The 19,322-nt window shown below is 49.1% G+C and overlaps 6 protein-coding genes across 6 annotated transcripts; all 6 read right to left on the reverse strand.

Annotated features, from left to right (window-relative positions):
* Positions 1–1,858: 1,858 nt before the first annotated feature.
* On the reverse strand, positions 1,859–5,407 carry CNBE4430 (hypothetical protein; the record flags this gene model as incomplete). Its single annotated transcript, XM_770077.1, has 4 exons — positions 1,859–2,232; positions 2,307–2,468; positions 2,572–2,848; positions 2,915–5,407. 4 exons carry the CDS (start codon positions 5,405–5,407, stop codon positions 1,859–1,861), a joined length of 3,306 nt encoding a protein of 1,101 aa, XP_775170.1.
* A 289-nt stretch (positions 5,408–5,696) lies between these two features.
* On the reverse strand, positions 5,697–7,446 carry CNBE4440 (hypothetical protein; the record flags this gene model as incomplete). The annotated part of the gene is made up of 6 exons (XM_770078.1): positions 5,697–5,759; positions 5,830–6,125; positions 6,177–6,294; positions 6,351–6,737; positions 6,793–6,975; positions 7,243–7,446. 6 exons carry the CDS (start codon positions 7,444–7,446, stop codon positions 5,697–5,699), a joined length of 1,251 nt encoding a protein of 416 aa, XP_775171.1.
* Positions 7,447–7,881: 435 nt separating this feature from the next.
* On the reverse strand, positions 7,882–9,531 carry CNBE4450 (hypothetical protein; the record flags this gene model as incomplete). Its single annotated transcript, XM_770079.1, has 10 exons — positions 7,882–7,926; positions 7,993–8,226; positions 8,284–8,303; positions 8,355–8,411; positions 8,466–8,534; positions 8,594–8,692; positions 8,745–9,079; positions 9,131–9,193; positions 9,238–9,308; positions 9,448–9,531. The coding sequence occupies 10 exons, from the start codon at positions 9,529–9,531 to the stop codon at positions 7,882–7,884; spliced, it is 1,077 nt and encodes a 358-aa protein (XP_775172.1).
* Positions 9,532–11,452: 1,921 nt separating this feature from the next.
* On the reverse strand, positions 11,453–13,695 carry CNBE4460 (hypothetical protein; the record flags this gene model as incomplete). The annotated part of the gene is made up of 3 exons (XM_770080.1): positions 11,453–12,393; positions 12,446–12,605; positions 12,655–13,695. The coding sequence occupies 3 exons, from the start codon at positions 13,693–13,695 to the stop codon at positions 11,453–11,455; spliced, it is 2,142 nt and encodes a 713-aa protein (XP_775173.1).
* Positions 13,696–14,446: 751 nt separating this feature from the next.
* Positions 14,447–15,932, reverse strand: CNBE4470 (hypothetical protein; the record flags this gene model as incomplete). The annotated part of the gene is made up of 2 exons (XM_770081.1): positions 14,447–15,849; positions 15,911–15,932. The coding sequence occupies 2 exons, from the start codon at positions 15,930–15,932 to the stop codon at positions 14,447–14,449; spliced, it is 1,425 nt and encodes a 474-aa protein (XP_775174.1).
* Positions 15,933–16,639: 707 nt separating this feature from the next.
* On the reverse strand, positions 16,640–18,498 carry CNBE4480 (hypothetical protein; the record flags this gene model as incomplete). Its single annotated transcript, XM_770082.1, has 11 exons — positions 16,640–16,928; positions 16,992–17,065; positions 17,137–17,196; positions 17,253–17,297; positions 17,357–17,520; positions 17,580–17,607; positions 17,656–17,702; positions 17,756–17,844; positions 17,907–18,111; positions 18,189–18,337; positions 18,437–18,498. The coding sequence occupies 11 exons, from the start codon at positions 18,496–18,498 to the stop codon at positions 16,640–16,642; spliced, it is 1,212 nt and encodes a 403-aa protein (XP_775175.1).
* Between the last annotated feature and the right edge of the window lie 824 nt (positions 18,499–19,322).

Below are 19,322 nucleotides of genomic sequence, written 5' to 3' on the forward strand. Positions count from 1 at the left end.
AAAGCTGCCGGCGCAGCTCGCCTCGTGGATTGCGAGATGTTATAATTCTTTTTTCGCTCGACCTGCTGCTGTGAGTTATTGCATCCATACAGGTAAAAAGCAAAACGCACCACCATCACTGGTCTACAACTCGGTTATTCGCAATGTGGAACACAACTGTGAGCGGGATCTTTCCTGTTGCCAAGAGCTTGGCAGATCTTAAATAATTACACACCATGCATGATTTACTGATGCGAGTCTTGTTCGGCAAGCAAGGTTACAGTTGTACGAGTATGCATGAAACACCTTCGGCAAGCCTATTCTGGAAATTGAAAGTAAGGCCGATCATTCGTTCCCGTTCTGACGGATAAGACGTGATACATGACGTTGATGAGTAGTACGTTATGATGGGGAAGGAAGGGGAGGAACAAAGGATGGCGGATGTGAGTGGAAGGACCAGGTCCGCGCTATTGTATGATGGTCCTGCAGGTGTCATCCGCTCGTTGATGGATGGTATCGCATTACGAAGCGCAAAGCCCCGGCATGTGTACTTGTACAACCTTCTTACCAGGAATTGGTCAAAGCGCGTCGATCACTTTCATTAGTCCCGTATCAACAGTGAGTCACCGTGCTTCAGGCTCTGCCTAGTCGGTAACTTGTTAGTCACAGCTGTATGCAAATAACAATCCAGTACGCCACTGTCCGTGTGAGCGTTTTTAATCGAAGACGTTCTGCCGTAGCATACTCCCTCCCCCACGTATGAAGTGATTAGAAGATTTGTATGGCTTGCTGGACCTTGCTGTGATACAGCCTCCACCCATCATGGTTCAGTAGAATACAGTGTGCATCGTTCTTTTTACTTTTTCTCAGTGGCAGAGAACCAGTGACCAGCGCGGAGGAACACCCTGTGACGGGCAAGGGTGACGTTCGGTGGTGCTGTTTGCTGTCGGATGTACTACATAAGATAGTCGCTGTGATGGTCCGAATGCAGTTGGGATGGATGTGCGTTGGTTGTAAGGGGTTTTACGAGAATTCATCTTCAACAAGATTCCACTATGCAACATCCCCTGCTATATGGTCGTCAGTGAACCTCGTCTCATCTTCCCAAGTTCATTCATCCCTACATCTTCTGGTCCGCGCCTAATATCATGTTATTCCTTGGATCTCTGAGAAAACCGAATCTGCACCTATTATCAAGTTCTGCAGTCTTCCTTGGATCCATAATAGAAACGATCTGACACAACCGATACACACACCAATAGATATCAGCTAGCTCGGCCGTCGTTGGTGATCGCCCATTTCTTCTTGCTTCCTGTTAACTAATCGAGAACACTACTTTGAATGGCTCGATCTGAGGGTACATCAAACGATTGATGTAGTCTTCGTTCTTCCTTCCATCATAGAGCTCTCAGAAATCACAGTTTGCTGTCCGAAACTTGCGAGCCCAACTACGCCCTGGAACATCTTCACTAGACTTATCAACGTTGATCTATCCGCCTCAGAGTCAGAAGGCGGCCAATATTCTCCCCTGTCTCCTACTTCTTGATACTGGATACCTGTCCCACAATCCACCCAGTCCGATGGTTCTGATCGGGAAGACGATGAAAGTAAACGGTAGGAAGGAGAAGTGGAAATGCCAAAGAGGGATCTTTGATTAGGACTCTGTGATTAGGACCATTGCTTGCTGGCGTTTGTATCTTGCACACTCTTTGAAGTGTACCCCACGACTGATCTTCGTTCTATGTATGTCATACCAGACGAATACGACACAGTTGATGCATCAAGATAACAGTTATTTAGATAACATAAAGATTAAGTTTAACAATAAGATCCTATAATGATTTGACTTTGAGAACCAACAATTCCGGGGCAAACCACCTCAGCTGCTGCTGGGCACATCAACAGGCCGGCCCAAAGAAAGATCCAAAGGTGGATCTGTAACCACCTTGTGCCCAGTGGCACCATCTCCTTGAGTCATACCACTCATCCCCAACCCGTTCTCGTCCCCCGTCGACGTCCTGGCCTCCTCACTTGCACTTGCACTCTTTACTCTATTGACAACGATGCCCTTGGGCGCTTTGGTTCCCTTCTTCTTATCCTTGAAGATATCTTTCAAAATCTCTTTGACGTCTGAATCCTTGTTCATCCGTCTGGACTGTAAGCTTGATCGCGGGGCAGATTGAGAATGGAAAGAATCATCGAACGAGGCGATGGAGGGTGCACCAGAGGTAGAGACAGTATCTACTCGTCCACCTATGTATGTTTACATAATTTTATGAGCATAGGTGCGCTACAGTGATAGAAGGAAAGGACAGATAGGGACGTACCGAGAGCATCTCTCAAGTCTGTGACATCGATTGTCCGTGATAGTCTTTGACCGTTGACACTTTGGTAACTGGCATTGTTCATACTCATGAGTAATGCACTAGCCGCATTGTAATGTGAATCATCATCAGGCCGGAGATTGGCTGAGGAGAATCTTTCCATAGCTAGATGGAAAAGTATCATTCGTCAGCTTCGCTCTACATTTATTGTAGTGTTGATAGAGGCCGTGGAACGATGTGTGCAAGAATATAAATGGGGGTTACGTACAATCCTTGATAGCCTGTTCTACACTCCATTTCCCATCAAACAACCTCTTCAATCCAGCTTCATCCATCTGTTTCGCCGCCTGGACTGTCTTTGATTTCACGAGCGCATCCAGCAAGGTATCTTGGTCTAACAGCGGTTTTGCGGTCGAGGATGATTCACCCTCGAGTGTGTGTTGAATAAACGAAACAGGTTCTTCAGGAAGAGATAAGAAGACGGGCGGACTGTCTGGGACGGGGTAGGGAGGAATGAGATACGGTTCAGGGAGGGAAGCCAAAGCCTAGGCAAGAAGGTAGCAGAGTTAGTTTACAGGACATTTTTGAAAGATGAAGAGAGCCAAACACACCTTGTTCGCCAAATCATCAATTTCAACGATCCCCCACCTGTCCGCAATCCTCCTCCAAACCAAACTAACCAGCTCCCTTATCGCCCTCTTCCTCTCCAATACCCACGCTCCAGCCCTCCCATCACCCGGTCTTCTCACAAGCTCGTTCCCTGCATCCCTATCGACCGCCAACAACATTGGCGCCCCAGTGACAAGCGCTGCTACAGGGACTACCATATGCATCGCATCGAGGATACGAAGGGCAGCAGCAAAGTCCAGGGGGGTCGCAACGTTATCAAATGAGGAAAGGTGTGTGTAAGACTGGAGTCTGTTGAGAGGTAATGAAGGGCGATGGGAGCGACTATTCCTTTTGGGAGGGGTGGTGGCGCCCGATCCGGATTGCGTCTGAGTGGCTGTCTCGCCAGGGGTAGGTTCAGTGACTTTGAAAGACACGCCCTTCTCGCGGTTAGGCGTAGCGGTCTCAGATCCAGATCCGCCAGAGGCTGGGGTCGGACCAACATCTGGAGCAAGAGCCACGGGGGGATCCGAATCTTTGACGGTGACGACTGAAGCGGTAGGGTCGGTATGTATTTCTGGCGAAGCTGCCGCTGTTGTGGGGACTCCCGTAGGGATCCCATCCCCATCTGCCATGCCGAGGCAAGAACTCATCATGAGCGAGTACACTGCCGCGTTGAGCGCATGGCAGAACCTGTACGTCGCCATATCCGCCGATGGCCCCTTTTCCTTTTCTCTATTTTGTGCACTCTGCTTACCTGGCGTTGTACGCGGTGTTGGGCCTCTTTGCATCTCAGTTTCCAAGAATAGGATCAACGCGCGCGCATAAGTAGACCGTACCGAATAATCAGCCTCGCATAAAAGTGGGAGGGTTTCTTGCCACACTTCTGGGGAGATGGGGTTGCGACGTGATGAACGGTGGGCTTGGGGACGTAGGTATTCGAAAAGAGGTGTAAGAAACGGCGTTTCTGCCGGAGCCGGCAATTTACCCTTGTTAGGCGGTGTGGGGCTGCCAGGGGTGCTCGGCGTCGGTTGGGGAACATTGTTACCTTGTTTCGACTCTGCATCGTTATCGGCCGCATCGGTCATGATCATCACACCCGAGATACAGCATGTCAATACCCTGATAATCTCTGATCTAGCGGTATCACTTGATGGGATTTCGGCAATACGTAGGGCAAGTTCTTCGACGATATCATTGATCTGGTCGGCATAGTAAATGTGTGTCCCAAGGCTGCTAACACACTGTACGAGTGACGGGAGAAGAGCGTCACGAAGGTCAAAGTGGATTCGGCGGATGATGAGGGAGACGAGGTGTTGTAAGAGGTCGGTGACGCCTAACCCAACGAGGGAAGTGGTAGAGTTGAGGATAGTGGTGACCATGGCAAGCGCTGAGGTGTGCTTGGGTGTAGGTGTTCTGTCTTGCAGGTCCATAAGGACCTCAACGAGCCGGGTGGGGACGATAAATCTGTACTGCAAGGGTATCCACGCGGTCACTTGCTCTGCGACAAAACAGTCCCTCTCGGCATACTGCCATCCATGCTTGTCGAGGAACATCACTAATCGGTCGATGATCTGGGACGCTTGGGTGACATTACACTGCTGAAGAAGTGAGTGAAGCGAGCGGAGAGCGGCAGATACGACGTCCGCAGAGGTAGGACCCTTTTCTCCTGGGATATGCGCATGCAAGCTTGGCGCTCTGCGCTGGGCGACGGGGCCTTTGGCTGCGAACTCGCTAAAGAACGGTGATGGGCTGGCATCCATACCAATCTTTGCACTCTCGAGCTTGAGCTCGGATATTTGCCCCTCAAAGGTGTTGACCAGCAGGGGCGGGATGATAAGATCGATCTGTCGAGGAAAGTCTCTGGTAGACGCAAAGATGGCGTCCGACGTGGCTGCCCCGTTGAGTCCGGCGAGTGCGATAAGCCTCGTTCGGTTTTGCTGCTCCGTATCCGGTTTCTCGCTCGAGTCCAGCAAGCTTACAGTCGCCATGCTGCCAAACTTGCGCAGGATCTCAAAATATGTCTTGGTCAGAGTGTCATCCACGCCCACAGCGGATCCATCGGTGTACGTTGTGTACGCGATGAAGGCGGCAGCAGCCCTGCCGACGACCTCGAGATCAATCCCTCCGCGCTGGTACACCCGCACATCGAGACTGCTGTCGATCACACGCAGCGTGGACCGGGCGAAAAGAGCGATGTCCCGTTTACATTCCGTCAAGAGGGCGCGGAGGATGGCAAGACTGATGAGGAGGCTGGCACGGTACTTGTGGTTGCCCGAGCTGGCTCTGGCTGATTCTTGGGCGACACGCTTCTCGAGTTCTTCGCCGATCTTTGCGAGCTTGGAGGGTTTGTTTGTCGCAAAGTAGGTGAGTTTCGAGAGGTCCTGGGCGAGCGGGCGGTATTCTGGGCCTGCGGTGAGGAGCGCTTTTGGCGGGGGATAGCAGGCGTTGAGATGGGCGACCTCTGGCTGGAGGGTTCTGCAGGGAATGCAGCCCATCGTGTTTACAGAAATGTACGGCGGGAAGAGAAACAGAAATCAATAAATAAATAATGAAGAGTAACGCCGGCGACCGGCGACATGACGACACCCGCGCAGCAGCACAGCGGCCGCCGTCCACAACCCGCGACACCAGACCACGAAGTATCTAATTCATGTATAAACTGCATCCACAGGGCAGCTAAAACACTTTTGTATTGTACTGTATTCACAGAGCATCGACAGAGATGTGAGAGAGACGGGAAAAGAGGGAAAAGTACACATGGACCACATTAAAATTAACAACCGTTTACTGCTGCTTGCAGTCGGGGTTTGCAGCAGCGGCATTAGCATCAGCCGCACCCTCGGCATCCTAATTACTGACCACACGTCAGCCCCTTCGGGAATCGATACGGACTCGAAACGTAAAGAACAACACTAACCTCGTCATCGTCGTCCTCAAAGTCATCCTCATCCTCAAAGTCGTCCTCCTCTTCAAAGTCCTCATACCTTAAAGCCTTGCCGGTGAAGTAGTCGACAGCCCGGGGGATAATCTTCTCCTTAAAGTCCTCGCCAATCTGGTAGTCAAGCTCAAGTCGGCTGTCGAGCTCTTCGAGCTCTTCCTCGTCAATATCAGAAGCTTCGAGAGTGTCGGGGGTAGGGGGCTGAGGAGGCTTGAAAAAGTTGAAGAAAGAGTCGGTAGGAACAACCTTTCGGATAGTACGTGTCCGGCCAGTGGCTAGAAAAAAAAGTCAGCCTGTGCAGCCAGGCACACGCAAAGCAAACATACTCTTGTTCCTCTGCTTCTTGATTTCGACCTTCTTGGTGAGGTCCTTCTCTTCCTTCCACTTGATCTCAGTACCGATAGCCTTGTCATAGACAAAGTCGCCACCGTAGCCAACTTGTTCCTACAACCAATATATTAACAATCTGTCCAGCATCTTTCTCCATGCCCAATACTCACTTGGTAGTAGTAGGTCTTTGTCAATTCAGCGTCCTCAAAGAACTCGTTCGCGGTAAACACAAAGTGGAGCTTGAATCCGGGCTTTTCACCGTCGAGGTAAGAAAGCCGGACGTCAACGAGGTGCTTGAGAGCCTCCTCATCTCGGTCGGAAATGGTCTCGGCAGTAGGGACGTGGTTCTTCAAAGCAGTCAACCAGAACTCGGGGATACCCTTGACGTCCTCGCCGCCGGTAGCCTCCTCCTTGGTCTTCTTCTCTTCCTCATCCTCAGCATCAGAGTCCTCCAAGTCGGAAGCTTGGCCGGCCTCAATCTCGGATTCAGTTGGCTCGGCCTCACCCTTGACAATGGCCTGTCGACGTTCGTAAAGGGGTTGGTACTTGACAAGGAACTACATACAGCAGAATATGTTAGCATCCTTTCCCTCAAGAATGCAGATGACTAACCTTCTTCTCCAACTCGAGGATGGCCAACTGGAACTCGCCCTCAATCTCAGAATGCTTGGCCTGCACACCCTTCAAACCATCGATTCTTCGTCGGACCGCAGGAGGGAGAGACTCAATGTAACCAGAAGGCTTGCCGACAAGGCCGTCAAGCTTGGACTGGGCAAAGGCGAGAAGCGCAGGGTTCTGTGGAGTCGTTAGCACGTGACAAGGTTTAAAACAGCCGATCGGAGTCAAAAGGGCGGATGGCCGACAGACACAGACACACGGGCGCCAAAAAACGCCAGGAGTCAAATGCACATCAAGTCCTAAAAGACTTATTGCACAATAACTTGACCACCTAAAAATTTCCTGCACAGTGCACGATCCCTCCACCTCCACTCCGCCTTTCCACCCTTTTGTGACCGGAATCTAAAATCCTCCCCACATCAAGCGGCCTGGCCAAAGACTCACCTGCGCCAAGAGGGAAGCGGGATTGGCACCACCAACTTCCTCATCCTCTTCACTCTCTTCGCCTTCCTGCAGAGTTTCTACGGTGGGCTGGCCCAAGTTGGCGGGTCGGTTCTGGAGGACACCAGTCTCGAGAGGGGTGTTTTGGGGGGTAGGCGCAACGTCGAGGTGAGAGTCGGCGCGCTGGATGTCTTGGGACTGGGACATTGTCGAAGTACTGGTCTTGAGGGAAATGCAGAGGATGGATGGAAGGAAGAAATGAAGAGAGGTTGGAAGGAAATGGGAAGGGGCTTGGGATGCAAAAGATCAAATCCAAAGTTGCGTGGGGTGGCGAGCGTCGCGTCAGCTGGGCAATATCGCCGTATTCCCGTGAGCGTGGCGTTTCTATGCTTCTCTTTCCTCAGGAGATCACATCATGTATTGTTCATCCTTCATCAGATAGGATAATAGAGCAGAAAGCCGAAACCCCCATGCGGGTATATGTGTACAGACAACTCCACAAAAATCCCAACTACTTGTGTTAAAGTAGATAAAGAAACAGACGAATATATACTGATAACGAGAAAATCGAGCCACAGAGAGACAATAATATACCGCTTTATTTCCCTTGTTCATAATCCCGCATTACCTGTTCTAAAGACATTATAGAATAGCCATATCTCTCAGAGCATTTTTCAAGATCGTATCCTTCAAACTTTGTCAGCCTCGGCGCCTTAACACCCAAAGATCCCAAAAAGAAGTGTTAAAGCTCACTTGACAAGCAGTCATTACAACCTTGACATTCTGCCTATCCACCGCCGTCGTCACATGACAATAAATTTCCTTCTTCGATGTCCTATTCAACGACCTAAACTTGATCTTGAAGAAGTCGACCGCATCCTGGAAGGAGTAGGGCTCGCCCTCGAATTCGGGGAAATATTCCTGGATCTGCTGACTTGGGTCTTGGATTTTGGCTTGGAGAAGATCGGCCTTGTTGAGGAATAGAATCTAGGACGTTTGTTAGACAGGGGACGCTGACTGGATAGGTTACCGGTAGAGCCTTACGATTGATGACTTGGTGAACCCTAAAAGTCAAGTTAGCTCCGCCCTGTCTAAGCTTTCACGATCCAGCTTACATTGGGAGTTACAAATAGAATCAAACAGCATGAGAGCTTCTTGCATACCATTCGATTCTATATCCAATCCGTTTATCATCTGTCTTCCAACGAGTTGGTGGAGTTACTCACCTCGGTCTTCTATCAGGCACGAATTGTAATCTGAAAGAGCTACAAGGAACAAAATGGCTGTAACGTCCTCTACAAAGTTATAATAAGCAGTTGTCTAGATAAAGTTCTGTTGGAAGAAAGAAACCTACCGAAGCATGACGCCCACTTCCGTCTTTCTGACCTCTGACCACCTACATCAAATAGTCTAAACACTACGTCGTGAATAGGGAATCTTGTCTCCGTGATACCTAGTCACCCGTCAGCAACCCATTCTCTCTACAAACTATATTCCCTACTTACCTGTTGTCTTACTTCTAACCCTTAATATATCATCGCTACTCGGTTTAAAATCTTGTGCAAACAATCTATCCAAATCGGCGTAGAAGTACGGCATATTCTCTGCCAAAGCAAACTCATTTCCTCGCTTGTAACATTCCTGTACATTCTGGTCTGCCCAAAGACTTTTGAGGGCGGTGAGGTACTTGATGGGGTACGGTTCATTGGTATTTATAGGTGGTTCGGCGTCGACGAGGGAGATGTATCTGCGGTTTTCGGGTTGGACGGCAAGGCCTAGTTCGTCCATCACATCGATGATGGCGCGCATGCCACCGACAATGTTAGAAAATGTGAGTTTCCTATGGCCAGAATGTAAGTATTATTTTCGAGAAGAATGAAATAAAACGTACCGGTAGTCCTCGACCTCATTTGATTCAAATGGTTTGTCATGTATCAGGCGCATCTGTTTCAAGCTTAATTATAGTCAGTACATTCCCAATAGCGAGATAACACTCACATTGTCGACTTTCCACTCGCTCCTGCTCCCAACAATAGCAGCTTGACTTCTTTCGCCATACGTTTCTCATCCTATAGAAATAAATATTGTCAACCATCAGTCCTTGACGATCCATGCCTTTGGCCTTCTTCTTTTCAAATAACCCAATTCTTTCGACATCATACGCCCGTTTAAAATCATACTTTGAAGCCAATGAAAGCCGAGACTTACTTCCTTCAAAGCTCGGTCAATCTCTTTACTACGTGCCTCGGCTACGGGATCGCCAGTCGTGGGCGAAGACATACATCCACCCATCTCGTCTGAAAGTTGGTCGTTGCTGGTATGCGCAGTTGGTGATGATGGATCACGAATTTACTCGGCGTGGCACTAGCTTTGAAGGTGTGCAAAACGGGGAATGCTTTTCTGCTTGACGCGTAGACAGTATTGTCGGGAAACTGGTATGTCTTTCGGATGGCACCAGAGGCGAGAGAGAATGCTGAGGGATAAAGTGATTCAAGCAGAAGAGAATACCGAGGATCCAGTTATTATCGCACCTAGGGCTTAATCGGTCGTGCGTGACGCAAAGACAATAGGCGTTCGGACAGTAGACAATAGAAATTCGGAACGTGAAGTGCGCCAGGTGTGAGTGTGTGTGTGTGTGTCGGTAATGTTTTTTGTCCGAGATCGTGTTGCGTTTCCCTATTTTCCGAACACGGCTTGAGATGAGAGATGCGTAGCTGATAACTGGGGACAGAGTACCGTGCGTGATTCCTGTGTTCGTCTGATGCTCGGAAAAAGGTTATAAAATACGAAGATAAGGTAAATCACCCGGCAATGTGTATTGTAAGCCAGCCTTTCGGGTTCCTAAAATAACTCTCAGGCGCGCAAAAGCGACGTGCAGGTATACCGTGTATAATCGATCCTTGTTATCTTGGTTATTATTCCAAGCTTCTAACTCTAAGGCGGTGGTGGCAATAATTGACGCCTTTGCCCTAGCTGAAAGGTGCGGACGAGTGAGAGTGACAGTGGCAGAGAACGGAGCTGGATGTCGGAGGGAAAGAGATCCGTGATTGAGAAGATGGGTCCCGATGGCCCCGGTATGGACTGATGGCGATGGCAGTGGCAAGTGCTGTTGGCTTGCAGCGGATGATGGCGGAGTGGGGACGCGTCAAATGATTCAGAGTAGAGCTCGCTCTTGTGTCTGATTCTGGAATTGGAGGCGAGGCCGTACACGGTCGATGAGCCGGTATCGGAAAGGAAGGTTTACGCGTACAAGTCGTGACTGCGACGACGACAGCGATGGAAAGAGCCAAGCAGGGAGTTTCAATGAGTGATGCGAAAGATAAAGGGAAAGACCGTGACAAGTCAGCTTTGAACGAAACCCCGACGGTCTTTGAACACGATCTCATTTGACTGCTCACCTCTTCTTGCACGTGGCAACGTTACAGCACGACGAAAAACGGATGAAGGAAAATAAAAGTGAACAATGTATAAAGACTAGTCGGACCGATGATGGATGTACTCAAGAGCGGTTCAGGATTCAAGGAAGCGCTAAAAGCGCTACGTTCAAAGTTCGCCAGTAGTCTCAAAGCTCAAAGCTTACCATTTGAATTGATGATCTGCAATCGGAGTTTTACTACGTATGGTCAGGGTAGATAGCCATTTACAAATCATGATAATCTGTTGTATGCATTCGCAAGTTGCCGGAAGCTGCCCCAGGCCGCCATATACTCAGACAGTCAGAGGGCGGAGAAAAGGCAAGAAGAATTGAATGGATGGGAATGAATGTGGCTGAAGAAAGAACAAAAGACAACCGGCAGTTCCAGGCACGCGTTAACCATATACAGTATTATCCCTCCCTGACTTCCCTGATTAGGTAATTTCATCGGTAACTCAATTCATAGTGCAAAATGCCCGCCGCCGCAATGTCCAAAAGCGAGGAGTGATCGTCATTCACCTTGGACCATCATAACACCATCCCCTTATCTTTCTCGACCTTGCTTGTCGAGCTCGATTCCTGCGCCGACATGTACAGAAGGCTTACATTCGGCGGTACAATAAACTGGCTAGAGCGATTCCCCAATCACAACGCAACAAACTAAAAGAGGGATCAACAAAAAATATAGATGATACAAAATTACTAGTAATACTTGATATGCACAACAAGACGCATCTATAGATAACCTGACTAGTATGGTACAACTCATCCTACACGTACATACCTTCACGACTAGTCTCAGGCACGACCTTTTGCCCAAAGGCTCAATCCTCCAATGACAACAACAGCAGCTACCACGCCCCACTTCCAAACCCCATTCTTCGCCCACCAAGTCTGCATACCTTTAGCACTCTCTACACTTATCCCAAACGTCTTTTCCACAAGCCACCCAATGCCAAGGATGCTGCCCCTAGACTTCCCTTGGGAATATGGAAAAGGCGAAGAAGATACCTTGGGGAAAAGCGATTGACAAGCTTTTTCTTGCTCTGCCTTCTCGAGTGATCGACGACGCCGACGAGGCCTCGCTTTGAACGTACTCCCCTTCCCTCTTCCGCTTCCCGACTCACTCAAGCCCACAGATCGTCCTCCTGATTCTCTCCTTTGGGCAACACGTCTCGACAGGTTGGCTTCCCACTCTCCACCACCCTGGGCTCTTGCAACAGTCGGCATGGGATTACCTCCAAAACAGTAGCTGGAGGAAGCGGAGGCGTAGGCCGAGGCAGAGGCTGAGACGGAGATTGGAGACATAGAGGTAGAGGGTGGCCCACTGAGCGAATAACGCCAAGCAAGGAAAGACGCGGTAGATTGGTGAATGAGGGTTGAAGGGGATGACAAGAGGTTGCAAAGAGTGCGGGCGGCTGAGCTCATAGGAGCTGTTCCTTCTCGCAAGATGGATGGAGACCGAGAAGTTCGAGCAGAGTGAGTACTATGTGTGGAAGCAGGATCTGCCGCAGATTCCGAGCTTGTCAATGGCGAGCAAAAGTGTTGAGAGGCAAAGTATCCATCCATATCGTCCCTAGCGCGAGGTGTAGGCTCGTGCAGTCTGGAATCTGATATCTGGGATGGATGTGTGGCTCGCTCTGAGACTGCGCTCGGAGTAGACGAGATGGATTCATGAGTAGAATCGTTTGCAGATATCCTTGTGACGGGAGTCATTCTCTCGAGGTTGCCACTTGATTCTACAAGTTACATCAGCGCTGGTCATGAAACAAGAGCAGAAAGATAACCTACCCCGATTGTCAAAGACAACCACAGCATGCACCCAATCTTCTCGATTTGCATACCCAGCTATCAGTCTTCGTAACTCACTCTCTATCTCGCGTGAAGGTGGCGGTACAGGACTCAAAAGGGCATTCAATGTCTGATATGCCTGATACACTTTACTTTGCACCTATAACTGAGATTAGTTTCATCATCCCCTTCCCCAATTATATGCTTACTTGATCAATTTCAAGACTTGTAATAAGCCTTATCGCCACTCTACCATCACTGATAATCCCAAGGGCCCCGCCATCAAGTTTGACCATCTCCACACATTCTTTGACCTCCTTCAAAACTTTTTCAATCTCGTCCTTCGTCCCAATAAGAGCTACAGTAACAACACCTCGTCTTTCCTCTTCTCCATCTTCCATCTCCACGTCACGATTTGGCCATCGCTGTAAACTCAAATGAAGGCTCAGACTCTCGGTCGGCAAGCTCAATTGCGGCAATACCAAATCACCACCTACATCGTCATTGGCATCAGCATCGTCCTCTCCAACAGGAGATGCCGCCGACGATGCCCTCGAGAGGGAGGAAAGAGAAGCCACATAGCTCGGCATACTAGCAAAGCTCATAGGCGATCCAGGTTCTGAGGGAGGTAAAGAAGGTGATGTCGGCGTGGCTGGTCGTGGGAGATCGCGAAGCCGCAAGTGGTGCAATGTATGCTCTCTTAAACGAGCGGGATCATGGACGTGTTGGTGGTGGTGATGATGTTGATGATGTTGGGATGTACGAGGTCTCGATGCAGGGTCGTCTGTAGAAACACTTGGAGAGACACCGTCAAAAGGGTGGATCGTATGTTCTGGGCTGGGCGTGATGGCGAGATTAGCCTCAGTGTCAATAGTACCGCCAGATTGGATATCACCAGGAGATACCGTCTCTGTACTGCTTGAGTCGCTTGGTGAACGTTCAGTTTGTCCGTTGGTAGGCTCTGACTCATCGATCTCCATATTATTTGTGGCTTCATCTTCCCGGGATGTTTCCATGAGATCTGTGGCAATCGCCATCGCTGCTGATTGATGCTCCTTTTCAGACTGCGATATAGGGCTCCTTGAGATGAGTTCACTACCCCACTCGCTCATACTCTGTACGCCATAGTCGCCTGCGACATCACTGTCGCGCGCCCCTGGGCCGGGTGGCGACTCGCGCTGATAAGCCCGTGCGGCTTCTGCAGTCTTCTGGCGCTGCTTATGCCTCGCTCTAAGGTTGGTCGGGAACATGCTTTATATGCTGAGGTGGCGCAGCTGGACAAGTGTATATAGATGTGGATGAAAGAACAAAGGATCGGCGGAAGTTGTGGGGATTTACTAGCTATATTGGCAAGTGGTTACGTGCTGAAGCCTGAGGTGTGACGCGTGACTTGGGACGACTTGAATCTTATCGTCGGCCGACCTTTATAAACGTCGCCCGCCGCTCTCGTCTGATATTGTTGTAATGTTCTCGAGATGCATTCGCATACCTCTTGAGAGCGCTTGGGATGGGGATACCGGATGCCAAGAATGGATATCTGTGGCTTGTAGATACACGCCCGCCTGCCACTTTCGTTCCCCACTCGCGGCGCGGGAGCTCCAACGAACATAAGGCCAAGCATGCTCAGCCGTCGGCAAACGATACACGCACGAGCGCGACGCGTTTCTGCTTATACATATCGCATATCTGCTGTTAGCATACAGCTATCGTCTGTACAGTGGTGATAATGGCTGATGGCACTGCATGCATTGCTGTGGATATATACAATGTTCCGCCCTCCCTTCTCACGTTATGGACGTATCCATCGCCTTAGTTCTCCCAGATCTTCCCCCTGTAGTTCTGTAGATCTCTGTTAGCTCGTCCCAAAGGACACAGCTCCGTCTGACAGGGGAAAAAGATATTCTAAAACAGATACATACATTACCATCGTATGCCGCCATCATATTATACTATTTATTGAATCTATTCTTATCTATCCCCGCTTACGATAGCCTTGCATTATTAAACCTTGACCAACAACTCATCCACATTATCCTTGCCTTCAATTAGCCTTTTCAAGATGACAACGAAAAGCCGTTCAATGTCTTTGACATCCTCTTTTGTAACCGCCGCACCCTCCAAATAAATCGTATTCAACCTCAACCCCTTCTCGTGACCCAAAACGGCCGTCGAAAATCCGGCCGAGGCCAATGAACCGCCAATCTGGACCCACGCCACGTCTTTTGCGTTTTCCGGTAACTTGACATGGCCCAAGTTTGAAAAGCTGAGAGCTTCACCAAACGGTTTCTCGGATGCAGCTTCGTTGAGGAAAAAGTCCTCCCACTTGGTCGGTCGGTGCGGATCAGCGTGAGGGGGATCGTACACTCCGTCGGGGACTTGCTCGAGGATACCCATACGCATTCGAGCACTCTCGATACTTTCTGGATCCATGAGGTAATCGAAAACCTTCTTCGCTACCACCCAAAAGCTTTCGCCGGGGGTGAATTGAATGTCAAATTGGTATGAGCTGACATAATTGCCCATGCAATATGCATGTCCGAGTTTGTAATCACGCTCGGATCGAGGAGTGCTGGCGGTAAGTCTAAAAGGGGAAAGGGTGTGCCGGAATTTAGACCAGATGGCAAGCGCGTAAATAGACTTGAGGACTGCGTGCAGAGCGAGGATGTTATGCGCTCTGGCGACTTGTTTCAAAGAGGCCATTTGATCGGCAGGGATGGAGAGAAGAGAGTAACCGGGTGAACAGTTGAAAGGGGATTCGCGCACATGTGTAGCCGGCCAAGTTGCGCCGGTCGAAAAGAACCTTTGGATAAAAAAAGGCAGACGAGGAAGAATAAGATGTTGCCAGACCATTGGAAGCAAAAAGGAGAGAGATGGCTTGATATTCATTGTATCTTCCAGGCGAGGGATGGTCTCGAGTTTTTCGTAAGGGAGTTGGGAAACATCCTTTGCGAGAAGAGCATCAAAGAAGATGCTGAGCCCTTTACCGTCGACTATAAGATGGTCCGCGACGAGTGTGATGTACGTCGTACTTTTCTTAAGGCTAGTATCGATTGTCACTTGCCACAATGGACGACTATTCAGGTCGTCTGTTGACTTTTTCTGCCCATTCTTCTGAAGGATATTTCCGATCTCCACTGAATCATCATCTTCGGGCTGGTATTCTGCTTCATCAAGGATATCCTCTGCAGGCCAAGGTTTTTCCCTAAGCACTTCAACGGGATTCGTTGTACGGTGACCCTCAATGCGAACGTAGAGCAGAGGGAAGTGCTCTTGCAGCTCGGCAATACGCTGCTCTAGAAAAGTCCTGGAAGGCGCCGCGTCGGATGGATAGGATGCTGCGATGGCAAGAATAGGAGGGTAGCCTGCGTTGCGGCGCGTGAGACTGAATCGTTCGTGGAGAGAAACTTGAAGTTGGAAAAGAATGAGCTGTGAGCTGTCAAGGGGGCAAGAAAGAGGGACACGTACCAGGACGCGTTTGAGTTGGCATGTTCGCGCTGCTGTGGTATATTGATTAGTGGGGGCGTTGGGTATACAGGTATATCTGGGAGCTCAAGAAATGGGCAATGTGACAGCTAAAATTACATATATATCGGGAAGGATTGTGCATACTTAAACATATACTTTATGTCTTATAACGATACGCATTCGTACCCATGTGGTGATCCTCGGCCACGGGTGGTGGAAAGAGCGCCCGCCAACCGCCAACCGCCAGGTCTCGGCGCCGGCGCCAGCGCGAAGCGATTAGAAATAGAAAAAAATAGTTAAGCGTTGTTCATCTATACGTAATAGACCCTCATCCCTCGCTCTTGTTGGCGGCACCCATCTCCGCGCGTTCATTGGCCCTGCTGAGAGCCTCAAAAATTCGTAGACACTCACAACATTCACACTGCGTACTGCTTTAGAGGACAGTGTTTAATGGATAGTCGATGGTGGATGAGCCGTGGGCGTTGTGAGAGGCAAAAGGGGCAGGCGGTTGGTCATGGACCTCAAGCACGGCTACCTGTAACAAATACGTACGGTACAAAGCCGTCGGATGAGAATCAATCTTCTTCGTTTTTTAACATTCAGCACATGATCGTACACAATCAAGTTTCGTCCGTCTACAATCTACTGTCCGTCTAATAAACGCATTATAGGGAAATGAATATAGACTTCTTACGGTACATCACTTGATTGAACACACCACCATCTTAATCATTCTTCCTTTGCTTCATCCCCTTCAACATCATCTTCATCATCCGACCTTTCATCCTTCCTATCATTCAAAAACACTGCTCTTGCCAGGATCCTCAAGATGAGAAAATACCAAACCAAGTTGAGCAACTGCAACAAAAAGATCGGGATGAAGATCTGCCACTTCATCCACCAATCGATCCATCGGTCGTTCCAGGGATCAAATGTCGTTCGGTCCGGGAAGGGGATGAGGTCAAATTGGGTCCAGACGGAGTGGAGGATGACGATGTTTAGATAGTGTCTCATATACCTTTTAAAAAACTCAATGTCAACATACAGGCCAAATTAACCCCGAAATGAGGGATGCACTCACGTCCAGACGATGGTGAACCACGCGAACAAGGGGACAGAATAGAATTCTGAAACATAGTTGACGCATTTGGCAAGCTGTACTCAAAAAGTTAGATAATCATCCAAGTTACGGACGATATGTTTTGAGCAAAAAAAGGTAGGCTTACACCAAGGAATAGGTCTGACACATCCATGGTGATGAAAATCGCCACACCAATGTAGGTCAGCTATGCAAAGCGGGTCAACGTCCATCTAGACACGATTCAAAATCTGTCCGACATACATAGACTGTGTAACTCCATCCAATGAGCCAAAGAGTAACGATATGCTGTACATCTCTCATTACTTGTTGTTCACTCGCAGAAGCAAGTCAACAAAAGGACTCACATGTGCCACAAGCTCCTTGTAATCCTTTCTCGGCTTTTCAATCTTGGCAATCATAATGATCGTCTGCTGGAGCCAATATGACGCTTGGAGGAGATAATAAGTTTTGAGATGGGAGGTCATCTCCCGGTGAGGATATTCTAACCAGAAATGCTCTGTCTTAAACCCTGTATTCCCATCAGCCGCCGCTTTTGGAAAGCAACAGAGAGACGCTGGGGAAACGTACACCAGATGGGAAGATCGCGCATGACATACTGGGAGATGATTAGCGACGTTTTATCATAAGGATGAGATGCACTTACAAGACCGTACACTCCAAGGATTCCAAAGTAGAAGATGGCATACCCCTCTATATTTTTTGTTCAGTATCGACGGCTTGTTCGCTGTGGAAGTCAGACGTACGCTCAGTGAACCGTACAATCTTTTGACCTTTTACTCCTAGGGCCCTGGCCATTGGCCGTAAGACCCGGGTCGTCATAAACTGTCTCACGCTATAGCGATAATCTGTAAGTGTCTGCATCATTTGACGGTGCAATATACGTATAGGACTCACAATGTGCAAAAGATCACATAGTGTGCCAGGAAAGCGAAATCCCACCATGATTTACCGTACCTCCCATCTTCCAATTTGTTTGAAGGCAAGATAAAGTGCTCAAATACATTTGGCACTTGCGAGTGGTTGATGATACCGTATGTGCTTAAGAGATGGTGCAGCAGATAAAGGGATGGAGCGATAAGAGAAAGCTTGAAGGAAGAGGCTAGGAAGGATGAATCTGGCTGTCAGTAAAGAATAATAATGGATCGGGACAAAAGAGGGCGAGGAGCAGCAACTGACCGGGAGCCAAGAGCCATCTACCAGTCTTGATATCGCTCCACAGTCCTTTCGATCGATACCGATCACCTTCTGTTGGACGTCGGCGGCCGGGTAAAGGTTTCACTGCAGATTCGGGTGAAGATTGCCGGTTGTGGTTGAGAGGTATCTGGCTGTACGTTGTGCGTGGTGCATCAGCTTACTCGCCTTACAAAACAACCCGGCAGTACAAATTACGACGTATGAGAGGCTATAGGGGCAGAGCGACTTACTCGAGGGCCACAGTCACGCTGGACGCCCGCCTTCGGTGAAGATGTTTATGTCCTTGGGACATCCTGGGACAGCTGCTTTATGTCAAGTAGCGGTGATACAATGTCGACAGGACAGAAAAGTCAGTCAATAAAACTGAAAAAAACATATCTGCAGGTCAGAGTCAGAGTTATATACGCCAGAGCGGGCATGGAAAGGATAGGCCGGTTAGGGCGAGGGTTCGTTGCGTTGGGGATGTTTTCCTCAATCTGCGGACGCTGTCTGACGAACAAACGACAAGGTCTGTGCATTGTGTCTGCCTGTTGTGCGTGCCCATGACGAAGATCTGTGTGGGAATGATGCAAAGCAGTTAATGGTTGCTGAGAGCAGTTCTTTCCTCCCTGTTGCAAACAAAGGAGTAGCGGGTCCTGGCAGTCTGCAGTTTTAATGTGATGGCCGTCGGCTTATGCGAGTAGGGTCAAGTTATTAGGGAATTTGTGAAGAAGCGGGCTTGTTAGTAGATGGCCGCCCCGCCGCCGCTCTTCTCAGGGCGCATTTTCATGACGCGTATCCTCAGTTCCTCACTTTTTGTTCTCCCTGAATGAGCCATCCAAGATCAGTCTATATCAGAGCATCGGTAACATTTGAACATGACCAAACACTTTCATTAAAAGGATAGACAATGGATTAGATGAATATGCAGATGCCAAGATCCATCACTATGTACACTGACAAACAGCTGTACCTAGACACCTTGCACGAACGCTGTTTAAAAGTAACAGAAACATGTGTGTATGTGTTGTGTGTGTGCGTGTGTAAATGGTAATTGCGGCGATGGTCCCATCCCGAATTGCGCCTTTTCTTTGCCTACTCGGTCGAAATGCTCGAATCATCCCTTCGGAAACATCA

The sequence above is a fragment of the Cryptococcus neoformans genome, chromosome 5 (genome assembly GCF_000149385.1).
Source record: "Cryptococcus neoformans var. neoformans B-3501A chromosome 5, whole genome shotgun sequence".
NCBI classification, from domain to species: Eukaryota; Fungi; Basidiomycota; class Tremellomycetes; order Tremellales; family Cryptococcaceae; genus Cryptococcus; species Cryptococcus deneoformans.